Below are 16,648 nucleotides of genomic sequence, written 5' to 3' on the forward strand. Positions count from 1 at the left end.
AGGGCATGTTAATCTGAAAGTAAATGCCTGCATGGATTTCTTGTGACTCCACTGAAGTGCTGTCAGCCATCATCACTTTGGCTCCCTATGAAGCTTGTATGATCATGCAGTGACTGAATTTCATGCTGACTAAAATAGGTGAAAAAGTTCTAAATCTTTGAACTATTTGTCTGACTACATAACAAAAATATTCACTCAGTCATATCTTAAACATTTTTTAAAATGTGTTTGTTTGCCAGTTAAAAGTAGCTCAGTGCTTTATTTTTTCTGAAATCTGATATTGAGCTTAAAAGCCTATTTGGCAGCTCCATTTCAGTTGGAAGGGCAAGGATGAAGTAAAGAGATTTCACAAGAACTTTTGTGTCAGACATAATTAATTTATTATGGGGCTTGTCCCTTCATTTGTTAAATCTGGTTTCCTGTCTCTGAGGGCAGCCAATGTCAAATGCTTCAACGGATGCATAAAACTCATTGCCACAGCTCTGCCACTTGAGGTAGAAAGAAAGTTTTATGTTGCTTTCAAAATTTGTTCTTCTGGCAACTCTGAATCTTCCTCTGAATATTTTCTGTGACATTCAGAGATGCAATTTTTTTCTAGGAGATAAATTATGTAGGAAGAATGTGGTCATAGCTGCATTTAAACTAATCGAAGGTGACAGTAATGGGCAACACTAGCTCAGCCCTTTTTAATGAATTACCATCAAAACCTGTAAATCATCTCATTTTAATGTCAAGAAAAACAGTAGAGAGGAGACAGACATCTTTTTCCCAGATGTGCAAAATGAAGGCAATTACTTTGGCCTCGAAAACCAATATACCTATTTTTCTAGAGTAGGTAACCAGCTCCCTTGTGGCAATCCAGCATGAGACTACAATTTGATAACTTTATCAGTTTGCAACAGCAGGAGAGGCTAATTGGAAAGCCAGTACCCCAATGGGAGAGAAAGGTGGAAGGCTTAGCACTAACAATGCTTATCATTTGAACACATTTGAACACATTTATCAACCAACTCAAACAGGCAGATGGAGGTAAATATAGAGGAGTGAGGGCTTTGTCAGGCTTGGTGAGGCAGATGGCTTAAAAGTAAATTTTAAAGAGTAAGTAAATATGAAGCTTTTATAAAAAATTATTTGTTAAAAATGTCTTTAATGAAGGCATTTGATTGCATGGCCCAAATGTTATTTGCAAAATGTGTGGCGATGCCTGCTTAAACAGTGGGAGTTTAATCTTCTCCTGACAGCACTCTCTCTTTCAGTAGCACAGTCGTGCCTTTGTAGGTGCTCTGTACCTTGCATGTATGCTTGAGGAGAGCAGCACAGGTTTTAGCCCACGCTAAATGAGGGTATCCTCAGCCCTGGCCACCTGTAAAGCACAGAGGGGAAGCTTGGAGGAGCGTGGCTGGGCTTTGCACATGGAGGAGGCAGCTCAGGCTTCCAGTGGGGACAACACAGCTGTCCAAGGGCTTTCTCTGGACAATTACCCACATTGTTAGCAATTTACTTTTAATCTGAATTTATCTAATTCCAGCTTTCAGTCACAAGAGCTTGTTATCTATCCACCTAGTGAATTGAAATCACTTCTAGTATTTATTATCTCACTCTATAATCAGGGTTAGTGCAACCCCAAGTCTAGTAATTTTATCATCACTGGCAGCAAAAGGTCTTGCAAAAGGAAAATCTTTTGCATGCATCTCAATCTTTTGACATGCCTAAGTATAGACTACACTTTTAGAATCTGCATCTTTATTTTTTAAGCTCTTTACCTCATCAGCACTGAAACCCTGCAACAGAAATTGATCCAACACAGCCAAAATAGACGGGAATAAAAAAACCTTTAATCTACAATGGACCAATGGAAAGAAAAACCAAAGATGGTTTAGAGGAAAAGCACTGTTTTAGAGGATATCATGTGCCATACCCTGAAGATACAAAGCGGCTACTTGAGTCTGAAACAGCAGGGTTACTAATAAGTTCGAAAATTTTTAGAGGGGAAAAAAATAGGAAATTAGGTAATCAGTACTGATGTATGAAAAGATATACATCACTATCAATAGGTCAAGAGTCATTATTCAGACAGCATTGTTCCAGAGTTGCAGGTCATACTCTTGATCTCTGTGATATGGTACACGAGATGAAAGCAAGAGGGGAGGGTCATTGTGCTGCAGGATCCAACACAGAGAGCTCACCCTAAGGGTCAGGAGAGGAACAACCCTTTCAAGGACAAAATGTTGGCAGCAAAAGAAACTTTGACAGAGGTGGGAAGCAGTAAATACAAAGGTTACTTCCTTCCTTTCTTCCTGTCACATGTGCTCCTGGATCATAACAAGAAAACAGACCTCCACTTTCCCCACTCTTGGGACCTGGTCAAAGATGAATCTGTCCAAAAAGTACCATACTGAGCTGCCAGCTCATACTATTTGAGTATCCTTAGCTACATCTGTAAATCACTGACTTGGAACAAGAATCCCCAATAGATTTAGCTCTCATGAAAAGAGAATTGCATTGTAAACTGGATTAACTATGTCTTTTGTTTGCAGCAGAAGGGGATTCAACCTCGACAAGATCAGTCTCCTTAGGAAGGAAATAATAACCATTTGCTTTAAAAGCTTTTTTCTCACACATTGCTGCTACTGCCACTAGTATTTATGGATGCAAACACTGGTCTTTAGAAAATCAGCACACTTGACAAATGAGAGTACCAAGTGTCATTAATTTATGAGTCTGGATAAGGGGTTTTAAGGCACTAGTACCAAGAGATTTAGAAAGCTGCTTTAGTGTTGCTGCCACTGCCCTTGTTTCTGTTGTAAGATAAAATATTGGACTGATACACCTAAAAGGGTCTAAGTTTTCACTACAAGGAGGGAATATATTGTGAGCTTTCTATGTGAACACTGATCTTCCAACCAATCTGACACATAATCCATTAGACCAGAAATTTCTACATAACGAGCGAAACTCTTCAATTAGGTTTCAATCGTGCAGACACACACATGCTTCATTTCGCACTCCCATAGTCCCCCAGCTCCAATTATTGTCACAAATTAAGATGTGTACCATAGCAGAGAGGTTTTAGCCAGTCCTTTTAGGTTCCAATTTGATCACAAGTAACACTGAGTGCAGCAGAAATACTGAATCACAGTGGCAGCGTTGAGACAACTATGCACTAAATCTGCCATAAATGGCAGCCTCCACTGAGCAATACTGTGTTCCTTAGAGAAAAATAGCCTGTGGATTAGCACTCAGATAAGATATGCCTATGTTATATTAGAGCCTGATTGCTCAAATCAAGAAGCCATAGTTAAATTACATTCTGTGCAAAAATTGCATACAGTACTCCTGTCCTGCCGAGCTCTCTCATTAGGCTGAGATGGAAACAAAGAAAACTAAGGCAGCTTTGAGAAGGATAGGTAAGATGGGGGTAAGAATGCTATGACAGTTGGGTGGTTTAAACAGGAGATGTGCAGTGACAAATGAGTAAAGCTATCCATCAGTGATATCCACTAATGCTCTTTTCATGATTTTTGCATTGAAGTTGGGAAACTGTGGAGGGTTTTTTCCTCTCTAGACTACAGCATCTCATACTGCAACACTCTGTTATAGTTTAAAAATTAAACTCCTTCAGTCTATTGTAGGAGAGGACCTTTTGGTGGATTCTCAGGAGAAAAAGTTAGGAGAGTGTTAAAAGTAGTTGATTTATACATAGGTGTCTACTACTCTCTACACCTGGCCTCTCTTCCTCCACCAACCTCAAGCAAGCAGAGATAATGGGGTAGTACACAGTAAGTTCTCACTTGACCGCTTGAAAAAATGAAATGCATAGTTTTAATTATTTATTAAAAAAAATACTTAGGTGGTGCATATTTATTCCTTTCTGCTGATGGCTGAGTGGGTTTGCATCATGGCAGGGCCTCCAGGAGGGCTACATGTCACAGAAACTGGAAATGAAACACCCTGGTCATGGGGCAGAGACAAAATCAGAAAAGTTGTAAAATAGTTGGCAGTGACTCCAGTGGGGAAGGGTGGGGACAAAATAGCACAAGAGGATTTTCCGATTAAAACTGAGATATTTTTTAAATTAATATTTTTTAAGCTTTGCTTCTTGTTGTAATAAATAGAATGAACTTACTTCCTTTACGGCAACAGATCTAAGTAGACAAGCACAGATTATTTTTTGAAGGTGGGGATATTGAAAGCTTGCTAAAAATAATAATGTTCTAGGAATCAACTTTTGACAATTCAAAGATTTTATGTTTATTGACATTGAAGTTATGTTTTACACAGCCAAATTATTCATCTGTGAATTAATGTATCAGGAATAAAATGATCATATGAAAGACAGACATAAACAGGCAGAAAGGTGGGAAGAAGTTTGATTTTTCAAAGGACTCTGTTTGCTCTCCTTTCCTGCACATTCCAGTGCCTGGACTGGAGATGAGGTGTCAGCCCCCTCTCCCTCTCACACTGCTGCACTCCCTCACCCAGGGCCCAGCAGCTCACCCACAGTTCAGCTCCTGACAAACAGGGCTGGGCCATTTTGTCATCTCCAAGGGACAGTTTGTGGTGAGCAGCTTTGCCATCAAACTCTCTCATACACGTAGGATTTCTCAGGAAAACATGGTTAGATTTCTCACTGCTTGCTTACAGAGCTTCTGCTCCAGCACCAAAGCTTCACCTCCAGACTGGAGAGAAATGGAGCCCTCAGTCCCCAGAGGGGACTGAGTACTGTACCTATCCCATCTACCTCATATGCTGTGCAGCTGATGGCAACCGTCCAGCACATCAAAAGCTGGCTGTTTAAAAAAAAACAAAACAAAACAAAAAACCACATCCTGACACCTCTTAAATCTTTCCTTTACAGGACGAGCATTAGAAAAGTGCAATTTTTGCACTACTAATGCATTTATAATTTTTTGTTAATGATGTCTGAAGAAGATCTCTTTTTTCTATTAACTTTACAATAAACATATGCCAGAAGCAGAAACATCTGACAGCAGTCTTTTTATAATCTATCCTATCAAGCACACATTGCCCAGAATAAGATATGGCTGTAGCATCCATTAGTCCCCTTGCAACAAACTGTCTTTGGAAAAACACATCATCCTGTATCCAGATTTGGGAAAACACATCACCCTGTGCCCAGCTTTGGGAAAACACATCACCCTGTATCTGGCTGAGCCTAGCAGGATGCAGACAGTCATGACGTTTGTGACACTGCTGTAAGATCGACCAGCTGTGGATGGACCCGGGTTCATTGCCTCATTCTCTTCATACACGTTTTGAATGGTTTATAAGACAAAGCTTCCCTTGTTACAACAATTTCTTAGTCTTTTCAGTAAGTTTACCAGTTTATCTCCTATATGTGTGACCTGGTGGGGAAAGCTGGTCTCATATTTGACTTACATGGCTACTTAATCCATGTATAGCAAAGTATGCCTAAATACTTACTCAAAGGAAAAATACGGGAACACCAGCAGTGGATAAATTTATCAATTTAAAATGTTTTTTAAAGTTGCTCTTTAATATTCTCAGCTTCTGCACAAGAGTGTCTTGATGCTAAGGTAGTGCTTTTATCTACTGTATCAAAATAATCTAATTTTTGCCTTGATAAAAAACAAGCAGTAAAAAGGTGTCACTTTGTCACACTTGAATAAAGGAAAAATAAGTGAGGAATGACAACTAGAACTAATCCTCTCTGTATTAGAAACATTATATAATGGTCATTAAAAGTAATTCAACTAATGGACTAGTTCAAAACAAGAGGAAGCTGCTCTATCCTTCACCTTACCTGTACCACATATCACACCAGCCAACATCTGCATGGCAAACAGCATAGAAGGGATGTCAGAAATTAAAAAATAATTTCCTGGGGCAGTGGATTTTTAAATGTAAACATCTATCATTGATCTAACACTTCTCACAAGCCTCATGTTACCTGCTAAATGTCAGAAGGTTGCTCTCCATTCTCACTAAACCAGAGATTCGAACAGACCAGTGGAGAGCAGCACTGGAACACAGGGCTGGTGGCTGGAAGGTTGTGTTCTTCCTGCACCCTGGGAGGAGAAAAGGCAGGGCGGCTCTTCGGAGTCAGGCACGAAAAGGGCTGGGCCCCTGGCAACTACCAAAATGGCACTGGGAGCCATGGAACTTGTCCAGATTGCTCCTTCAGAGCTAAACCACAAACTGAACTCTAGTGACAGCAAATCTGAATTATCTAACCTCAGCAACATTGCTCAGGGGTGAAGTCAAACAAAACAAAGGCTTTACCAGACCCTGAAGGACAAGAATTTTAATTATATTCACAAGAGAACACATAAAACATATTTTAAACCAGGTCTTTGCCTTACACGTGTTGCTGGCCCAGACCTATTTATTATAGAGCTACTGAGAAGGCTGCTCGTGTCCGTACTCCAGCACTGCAACCATTTCAAGCCTGCTGCACAGTTCCATTCCAGTTCACTTCAGCCCTGCACAGGACCACTTACTCTGAGCACCCAAACCAAGTGTGTGCTGGATTTTATTTAACTATATGAAATATCGTTGTAATTTGTGGTCTGACCCTATAAATCACTAGGATGATCTGGGGACTCCTCAGCTGTTCGTCTCAGGGCAGAGGCCATACAAAAGCTCACTTTTGGACCCCCAGCTTTACCAGCCGCAGTTTCCCGTGCCCCTGAACACTTTGATGCAGCAGCCGACGGCACCTGACCGGAATCTGGACAAAACGGGCCCCGCGCCAGGGTCGCACCGTGGCCGGGAGGGGTTTGGTCCGCACTGCCAGGACCCGCACGGACGGCGGGAGCCCGGGCACCTGCCTGCCTGACCGGGCACGCCCCGCCGCCGGGACGCCCCAGCCTCGGCGGAACGCAGCCCCAGGCGCCCGCGCTGGAGGGGAGGCAGGGCGCTGCCGGTCCCGATGCCGGTCCCGGTGCCGATCCCGGTGCCGGTCCCCCGGGCCGGGCCGAGGCGGCGGGCGGTGCCGGCGGGGCTGCGCGGGGCGGGCGCGGGCGGTGCTGCTCGCTCAGGCCCAGCCCCTCAGCGCAGCCCGGCTCGGCGGCGCCGGCCGCTCCCGCTCCCCGGCCGGGCTCTTTGTCGGCGTGTGCCGGCGGGGGTCGGCAGCGCCATGTCCTCCCCCAAGAACGGCTTCTACCGCCAGGAGATCACCAAGACCCTCTGGGAAGTGCGGGACCGCTACCGGGACCTGCAGCCGGTGGGGTCGGGCGCCTACGGAGCCGTGTGGTGAGCGGGGCGGCGGGGGCAGCCCGGGGGCGGGCGGCGGGGGCGGCGGCCTCTGTCCCGGCCCGGGGGATGCTGCCGGGCCCGGCCCTCTGGCGTGGTGCTCCCTGCCAACTTTTCCCGGTTGTTGTCCGGACCCGGGCTGGCTCCGCCCGCTGCCGCCGGCGCCACGGGGCCACAGGGGCAGCCCCGCTGTTCACCTGGCCGCGCCGGGCCGGGCTGTTCCCCGGGGGACCCGACCCGCCCGTGTTCCGTCCCTGGAGCGAGCAGAGCCCGCGGAGCTGCCCCAGCCCTGCCTGGGGAGCTGCCCCAGCCCTGCCCGAGCCGTGCCCGCGGAGCTGCCCGAGCCGTGCCCGCGGAGCTGCCCGAGCCGTGCCCGCGGAGCTGCCCGAGCCCTGCCCCAGCCCTGCCCCAGCCCTGCCCGCAGAGCGCTGCCCGCGGCACCCCGGAGCAGCAGCGTCCCCGAAGCCCAAGGCGTTGAAGCCGTGGAGCGGGCCCCTTGGTTTGGCTCTGCGTTGGTGGTGGGTTTGGGCGTTTTGTGGGATATTTTTGTCTCGTATTTCGGGGTTTTTTTTTCCCACTCCGCAGATGTTCCTCTTTAAAGCTTTTGATAATTGTCTGCATTTCATCACAGAGTCTGGCATGCTTTTGAACGATTGAAATGAGCTGGCTGCTGGCAGAGGTGCTGTGGGCGGCGATCTCCCCCCGTGGCACGGGCGGCTGCCCGAGGGCCCGGCAGCACGGGGCAGGATGCAGCCGCTGCCCAGTGCTGGCCGGCTTTGCTGGGCTTTGCAGACTTGTTTGGCTCCTTGCTCACCAAACTCTTTCTTTTCCCTTAAAGCTCAGCCGTCGATGGAAGAAGTGGTACCAAAGTGGCCATTAAGAAATTGTATCGCCCGTTTCAGTCTGAGCTCTTTGCCAAACGAGCTTACCGAGAGCTGCGTCTCCTGAAACACATGAAGCATGAAAACGTGAGTTGAGTCGTTAGCTCAAAACTACGGCTTAGGCACTCTAAATCAAAGAAAATACATAGATTTGGATAAGTCAGATGTATAGGTGAATGGACTTCTGGAATATTTCAGCCTGGTTTTTTGTCTGTCTGTCCTACAAACATCAGTTCACACAAACTAGAATATCCTGTGGGAAACACCACTTAATTTCCATGTAGGAAAGATTGGGTGGGGAAGGTTGGGACCACAGTGCAGTTTGCTCAGTGCTAGTGAGAAGGATTAAAGACCAGAAATTACAGTCTCCATTACTACATTCCTGGGAATTGTGAGTTGCGGGAGAATACAGAGAACACATCTGTGGGTCTCAGGTGCCAGCATCTTTTTTTTTTTTTTTTTCTTTTTTTTTCTTTTTTTTTTTTAATTTATTTTATTCCCCTGAGCTTGCAAGAAGATGCACACATGCATATCTCTGGGGAGGGGTTAGCAGTTTTCTCATTTTTTTTTCATTCATGAAGCATTTGAACCTTTCAGGCTGATAACGTGGGAAATGGGAATTTCCCACTAATGGGAAACAGGAAAAGTCCACAAATGACTAAACTAGTTGCTTTACTGTGAAGCAGAGAATAGGTAATAGAATTGCACATAATTGCCATGTAACATGAAAGAACAGCTGTAGAAAGAAGTGTTGAAAATGTGATTGAGAGGAAGATTCATGGTTCCAATACTGTTGAGGGGTTTAAAAAAATAAGAAAGAATTTTGTGCAAAAACAGTTTTTATGGAGTCAGAGCATTGGTTCTGGGTGAGAAGTGTCCCAGGGTGGGCTTGGAGGGTCACAGTAGTCATTTTAAGTGCTGTTCATGAAGAATGCATATGGGATAAAAAAAGTTACAGTTTGGAGGGAGTTGTTAAAATGATGCATAAGAACATGGTTTAAAATCTTAGTTGATGTGGAAGATTAGAGCATACGTCCATTCAGAGGACCTTCACAAAAAGCTGAGAGATCAAAAGTGAGGATGAGAGAAAGCGGTAATGACAATTACTAGTCATTGCCATTTAACATTATAATACCAAGACTGTGAGTACCAACTAGGTTAGTTTGAGGAATAATTTGTGAGCTGTCCTGACAGTCCAGAACAAAAAAGAGCTTTTTGCAGGCGTAAGAAACTGTCTGCTTGTTTTAATCTAAATCTTTTAGTCTGATTACTTCAAAGTAACTGCCTCATAACCACTGCTGTCTATGTTAAAGAGTTAATGTTTGCAGGAAACTTCTGTGTATGGGCTTTAATACTCTCAGCATTTTCTTTACTGAACATTTGGGAGCAGGGCAGCCTGTGCAGTTGCCAAGCTCCTAAGTGTGTCCACAATTTTGAGATTATTTTTCTTCAACTTCCCAGAATAATCTGTTGGGGTAGCATTTTCCACTCCTAGCAGGTTTTATGCAGTGTATGCCCTTCAGAATAATACTCTAGAACTCCACTGTGGGCTCAATTGGTAATTAAAGAGTCCAGAAGAAAATGCTCTCTGGGGAGCCTGAGCACAATCTGTACAAGTTACAAATCAATATGTATGAAGGAAGGGAATGATTTACAATCTTAGGAAACAGTTTGGGGCACAGAAAGAAAAGGTTTATGTACTAAGGAAAGGTTTTAACATGAATTATGGCATCTACTCATTAGAGAACAAAGACTGAATAAATGATCCTGCAGGGATTGGAGGCAGAAACTGTTCCAGCCATCTGTATGAGACTGACATGGCAGTACAGCCATCTAGACAACTCCTGCCTGCCACCCCAGCCTCACTTCCTTTCTGTCAGTCATGTTTGCCATGGTGGACTAGAAGCAGCAGCAATGCCTTCTAGGATTTTCAATTCCTGAGCTGATCTCAAAGGTGCTCCCTTAGCTGCTTCACCCATCCAAAATTAAACCAGAATGGCAGTATTGCTCCTCATCAGGACTTTCAGCCTTTGACCCACAACCATTCTGTCAAAGAGGTTCTTTATGCGTATTTCATAGAAACGTAGAACCACAGAATGGTTTGCATTGAAAGGGATATGAAAGATGAGCTAGTTCCAACCCTTCTGCTGTAGGCAGGACCACCTTTCACTAAACCAGGTTGCTCAGAACCCCATCAAACCTGACCTTGAACACTTCCAGGGATGGAGCATCCACAGCTTCTCTGGAGTCTCACTACCATCACAGGAAAGACTTTCTTCTGTTTATTTGATAGTTAAAATTATATCCAATTCACTCTTCTTACCTGGTTTTGTTTCAGAATTACTTCTGTAACCCTGAGGAATTTGATGTTGGCTTTTATGGAAAGTGTGATTTTTATTTGTTTTGCTATGATTATCTCTCAGTGGACGATCTCTTCCCCTCGTAGCTTTCAGGGAATTTTTGTGTTAAGCATGCAGCAATACATTATCACAGTTTATTTAACCTCATGCTGTATTCAGAATGATGGAAGAAATTGTAACGGTTGACACATTGTATTAAAAAGAGCAGCTCTGATCCTCCATTAAGATAGCAGAAGATACCATTAAACCTGTCTCAGTCATATAATTCATCAGCATGTCAGTGAAGAAAAATAGAAGAAAACTACTGTTGAATACCCTAGATGACCTCCATTATATCCCCTTTGAGGAATATGCTCATCATCTTTATGTTGAAGGGTTGTAATATGACCAGATGTCCCATAAAAGCAAATACAGGAGTAATTCTACTGAATTTTACTGGATTTGTATTTTATTTCATAGGGAAGCTAAGTCACAGGTGAATTTGCTTGTCTGTTTGGGCATTTTCAGGAGGAGGTGGCTGGTTGCTGGCACACCGTCTTTCATTAGACCTTTGCTCTCTGTAAAGTCTCTCAAGTAAATGTAGTGAGGCATATTTCTGTATAGACCCTGTAGTGAGGAATGTTCCTGTATAAACCATGCAGACTTCATCACATGGGACTTCTCATCAGGCCTTTGCAAACCAATCCAAAAGGGTGTTGAGGGCCAAGAGACAGAGGCTGTGCGTGAAGAGGATGAGACTTGTCTGTTAAGAAATAAATCGGGCTCTAATGGCACTGGATTGTTTTTTTGGGTTTTTGTTGTTGTTTTGGTGGTTTTGTTTGGTTGGTTGGTTGGGGTTTTTTGTTTTTGGTTTTTTTTTGTTTTGTTTTGGGTTTTTTTGGTTGGGGGGGGTTGGTTTTTGGGGGTTTTTCTTGGTAGGCCTTTTAATTTGAGAGGACACAGGATGTTTCCCAAACTTCATAAGCTGTTTCTACTACTAAAGAAGCAGTCTAATCCCAATCAATTCCTAAGACATTGCCAAAAAGAAAAGTTTGTTTCCAGTGAGATAAGCTGCTGGATCACTGTGTAGCTGCATAAATAGCTGGCATATGGAAAGGCATGGTATGGAAATGAGGAATAAACACAGCTATGAAGAAAGCACTTCTTGGGGTTGTTTTTCTCCTTTGTTTAATCATGCTAGTTTGTAGTGTTCATCCCACTACAGCCTTAGCAGCTCTTGATTATGTCTTTCACAGCTGCTGAATACTGTACAGAGGAACAGTCTTTTTACCTTTAGGAAATACTTTCCCATAGTGCTGCTTCTGTTCTGTGTTTCTGTCCATTTTGAGTTCATTTGAAAAGAGGACCTTTAAAATTTACCTATTATGGCTCTGGCTTAAAACCATAAGCAGTGAAAATCTGGCCAGTGTGCTAACTTTGGTCCTAGCTTTAGCTCTCAAACATTTGCATAGCTCTATATTTGTGTATTCTTCTGCAGTTAATGGAGATGTCTGTGTATGCAGAGCAAAACCCAGACAAGTTAAGTGGAGGTGGAGAACCTTTCATTTCTTTTGGCAAATAACTTGGATTTTCTTGTCCATTTGGACTGTAAGTGATACCTTGATACCCGCTTTTGTTGAAACAAGTGCACAGTGCTTGCTGTGGTCCAGCCCTGGACCTCCTCACCTCCAGTTTGTTAAGAGACATTTTCAAGCAGGAGTGCACAATGTCTGGCAAGGGGAGATGGCACTGGAGAGAGGAAAAGAAGAGCAGTGGCTCATGTTGGTGGCTTGTGTCAGAGCAGAGTGTGATTTTACCAAAGTGTGGTGTTTGTACATATGTGTAAACCTATGTGTACATATAGGCACCCATGGGAATTCTGACACACTTCTACCCATTAAAGTCTGTTTCTGGTGTCAAATTTCTGACAAATGCCCATTAAACATTTCTTGGGTCAGTTAATATTCTACAGATGTTTTCCCTTCCTGGAAACTCTGTATGTAAGAGGCCACTGCAGTATTTGTTTAAAGGTATTCTATATTATGCTCTCATTCATTGCTCAGAGTGGAAATTATTCTCTGGTGTATTCCCACATCTGAAGACCAGTGTGTGTTTTGCATTATGAGAAGCATGTAGCTTTTTTTTTCCCCTTTGGAAGGAATTGGATATCCAACAGACACCAAATTATCTGTCTCTCTTCAGTTACATTTCTGAGGATGATGCACTTTTAGGTTTCTGCTTTTTAATTCTGTTTTCTTTCTCATTTTGAAAAAATGTTGAGCTTTTTATTTTCACCTACCGAGTGTCAACCAGGGGAGGAAATAGTTCCAGAGAAAACAGTTGGTCACACTATGTTCTTGCTTAAGAAAAATCTTAAATCTGTCCCCTTTTGCAGTTTGTCTAGCCTGACGTGAGCAGTGGAAAGCAACAGCGTCTGCAGTGTACAAAATCTGAACAACTGGGGAGTTGTAGATGAGTGATGCCTTAATGGATGAGAGCGTGTTCACTGTGTTAGAAGAGGTTTCCTGCAGCAAGTCCTGCAGGAATAAAAATTCCCATTCTTTGGGTACATATATTCCAGTAAAGTGCATATATTTCCTGTCTGGAAATGGCAAATCTCCTTATTGGTCCTTATGAAAGCAAAAACACACTGGACACCTTATTGCTGTCAAAAATTTATGAGGGAGAAACACTCCTGTCTGCTTTTCTGCAGGCTGAAAGCTTAGCACATCTAGGAAGCTAACAGGACTCTGGAGTAATTTTATTTTGGTACTCAAAAGTCAATAAATCAGCATAGGGGTGTCTGTTGTAATTTCTGCCTAGTTTCCTAGCTTGACTAACGGATGCTTTATGTAGCAGGGCTTCAGCTGATAGGCATTTAGTCACACACAGCCTTGGGTACAGGTAAAGCAGACTGATGAGCTTATTCCATGAAATGAAAATAAGAAAAGCAGCACTGAAACCCAAACTTTCTCTTTTGATTGCCATCCAGTCTAGAGATGAAGATGAATCTGTCTGCAGGATTTGAATCTGTCCAGTGTTGCATATGAATCCTTTGAAGGAACAGTGTGGTGATGCCCATGGGTATGGCTGCTGAGTGCCAGTGTGCTGACTGGCAGGAGAAAAGAAAAGGAGGTCTTGCAGTCATCCCTCATCTCTGTGAGGAAGAGAGGTGACTGCAGTACAAACCTTGACACAAATAGGAAAAATTTTAGAAAGATTGAGAGTTCTTAGTGTAATAAAAGGGTGCAGGTGCCCATGATGGGAACAGCAAAGGAACGTGAAGTTAATCCTGCAGAAAATTTAATGCGACATAATAGTTCAGCAAGGCTCTCTCTTAAGAAGTGTACTTGCATGTTTAGCCTGAGTGCTAAAGTCACTCAACTTCAGTGTGTTTTCATGCATAACATCTGCAAGAGAAAGCAGTACTTACTGTATGAGAGACATAACCTACATTATTTATTAACTTATACTAGATTCAGGTCTTTTCTTGATCCACTGCTGTTTACATCAGAAACTGCCCTCTACAGAAATGTAATGGGTCAGTCCTTGGATAGAAGTAATCCAATATATCAAAGTACAGGGGAGGGCAGAGGTAAGGAGCTATTCACTATTGTGCTCTGCTGTTGGAATGGTGTTTGGAAAAGAAGGCAGCTGAGAAGGGAAGAAACCACTGTACCAATGTGACCCTGTTACTTATTTGTTAACAATAGTAAAGTTGGTGGGTGTGGTGGGGGGGACACACACAGTGGGGTTAAGAAAGGCTGGAAATGCTGCTACCCACCACCCACTGGCTTCAAAGTAAATATATTGGATGGAAACATACCTGTGGAAAGCAGATTAGACCAGTAGATGGGTAGTTTTGTGGGTTTGCACTTCAGGAAGATGGAACATCTCTCTTACGAAGGCATGATGCAAGGGTTGGAGTTGTTCTGCCTGGAGAAGACAAGGCTCTGGAGGGACCTTGGAGCTGCCTTCCAGTACACAGACAGGGCTACAGGAGAGCTGAAGAGAAACTTTATACAAGTGCATGTAGTGACAGGACAAGGGACAAAAGTTTAAACTGCAAGAGGGTAGATTTAGACTGGACGTAAGGAAGAAATTCTTTCCTGTGAAGGTCATGAGGCACTGGCACAGGTTGTTCAAAGAAGCTGTGGATGCTTCATCCCTGGAAACGTCCAAGGCTGGGTTGAATGGGGCTTTGGGCAACCTGGTCTAGTGGAAAGTGTCCCTGCCCATGGTAGGGGTTTAGAACTACAGTGAGCTTAAAGGTCCCTTCTACCCAAACCAATCTAGTTCTGTGGAAGTGATGCAGTATTACACCCTGTCCTTGAGATAAAAGCTATTAAAGTACTTCAGTGCAGGCTGAAGAAATCCAGGTTATTTTTCAGTCAAATGTACAGTAGATGCATTCTCTGTGGGTTTATTTATCTGAGAAATTGCCTCTTGGCAGAGTTAATTTGGGTAAAAATAAGACCCTGAAAAGGCAGCACTGCTGCTGATTTCCACAGATGCTTTTCATTGCAATTGCAGTGTACTGGGTTCATTCCTCAGCTGGGCCTCCATCTCTGATAGTGTCAGTAAGTGTGCTGATTAACACCAAAAATGTATTTATAGAAGGTTTCACAAATAGGCAACATTATGAAAAATAAATTATTCTTGTGGTTGTTTATGGTGGTTTACTTTAGTGCTGGAACATCATACAGTTTTGTACAAATACTCTCTTTAATTGAGAGGTTTCAAACAGAAACAGGATTTTCCATCACATTATAAAGGAGGTAGTTGACTGCACTTTGTTTCTTTCCTTTTCCTGAACAAGTAGCTGGATTTGTATCTTCCTCAGAGGATTTATGTTATCCCGTATTTCCTTGTGCTTAATATAGCTGCAAAAATCTCTGGCCTAAATGGAAATATGAATGACTTTGCTCCAGTACAGGAAAATAATCCCAAACCACAACTATTAAATAAAGATCACTGAGGAAAAGGAAATGAGTCCTTCACTTCTGTTTTAAAATTGAATAAATATTAGTATGTCTTACTATTTTGGACACTAAGATGGGTTTCAGGTTTTTTAGCAAACCTGCTTTGGAAAGCAAGAGAAGAAGTATTGTGAAATCCTTAGCATATTTAAAGAGTTTTCTGGTTCATTATTTAAATTCCCTTCTTTGGGAGCCTGGGCATTGGTCTTGGTGGCTTCATTCACTATAGAGGATTTGCAGCAGTGATAGGTTTGTCTCCAGAAGTTTGGAGCCTTACCTCAACAGTAGTGGACATCAGGCAGCATGAAGTAAGAACCAGGAACTCTGTTCACTTGAATGGATAGGCATTAGAATGTGAGTGAACTTCATTAGTGTGTTTTGGGGCTGGTGTGGAAGCATGTTCTTCATGCTCCTGTGTTTCACAGGGGTGCCTGGTAATGCCTTGGTGCACAGATGCCTGTGATAGAGCATCCACATAATTTCATCCTCCTCTGTGTCCCTTTTCGTTGTGGTGTCCCAGTGTCTTTCACTGCTGCATTCAGATGTGATGGGGTTTATTTTCTTATGGTTCTTGCTTAGGTGTGTGAGGGCATGGAAATACCAGCTCAAGGAGAACAAGCAAGACTTTTGAGAAAATGGGGCTTGATAAGGAAAGATGCATATTAAATAAGATTACTGCTAAAATGTTAACTTCCTTCTTCATATATGTACATCTGAGGAGAGCACACAACTCTTCTGGCTGTGTATGCTCTGTGTGTGTGTTTGCATAACACACACTGCCTTAGGAAATGCCTGTAGAGCTGCGTTGCAAAGTATGTCTTTGTAATCCTGTCCTCCTTTTTCTCACTACCTCCACAGAGAAAAAGAAAACCTTATGTAAAACTGTAATAAAAAAGAAAATTCTTACTGAAATGTTAGCACTAGAGGCATTACTTCAAATAATAACCACATCCTCTGTGGGTTTAATTATTGTTTTATAGTGGTTATTCTTCTTTAATTAGTTTCATATAACAGTCCCAGGTAAATATTATAAGTTACTTTTTTTTCAGATACATGTGGCTACAGAGAAAGGGAGTTGTAATTTTCTTCTTTCACCTTTATTAGTTTTTATGTCTTCATCATTATGACATTTTGATAATATCCAGGCTAACCATAGTAGTCTGCCCTTAATGTGGAAGGACTAAAACTGTGTGCAATAAGGATTTCATCACAG

General features: G+C 42.9%; 1 protein-coding gene across 2 annotated transcripts in view; it reads left to right on the forward strand.

The window, feature by feature from the left end:
• Positions 1-6,789: 6,789 nt before the first annotated feature.
• MAPK12 (mitogen-activated protein kinase 12) overlaps positions 6,790-16,648 on the forward strand; it is a 31,341-nt gene continuing 21,482 nt past the window's right edge. Inside the window, exons 1-2 of one of the 2 annotated variants that reach the window (XM_063396806.1) lie at positions 6,790-7,236; positions 8,075-8,204. In XM_063396806.1, coding sequence (XP_063252876.1) covers positions 6,914-7,236; positions 8,075-8,204 — 453 coding nt within the window. In that variant the 5' untranslated portion in view covers positions 6,790-6,913. Of the gene's footprint in view, positions 7,237-7,268; positions 7,755-8,074; positions 8,205-16,648 lie in introns of those variants that run through there. The other variant, XM_063396805.1, reaches the window with a different exon arrangement.

This window comes from Prinia subflava, chromosome 4, assembly GCF_021018805.1.
Source record: "Prinia subflava isolate CZ2003 ecotype Zambia chromosome 4, Cam_Psub_1.2, whole genome shotgun sequence".
In the NCBI taxonomy this organism is placed as follows: domain Eukaryota; kingdom Metazoa; phylum Chordata; class Aves; order Passeriformes; family Cisticolidae; genus Prinia; species Prinia subflava.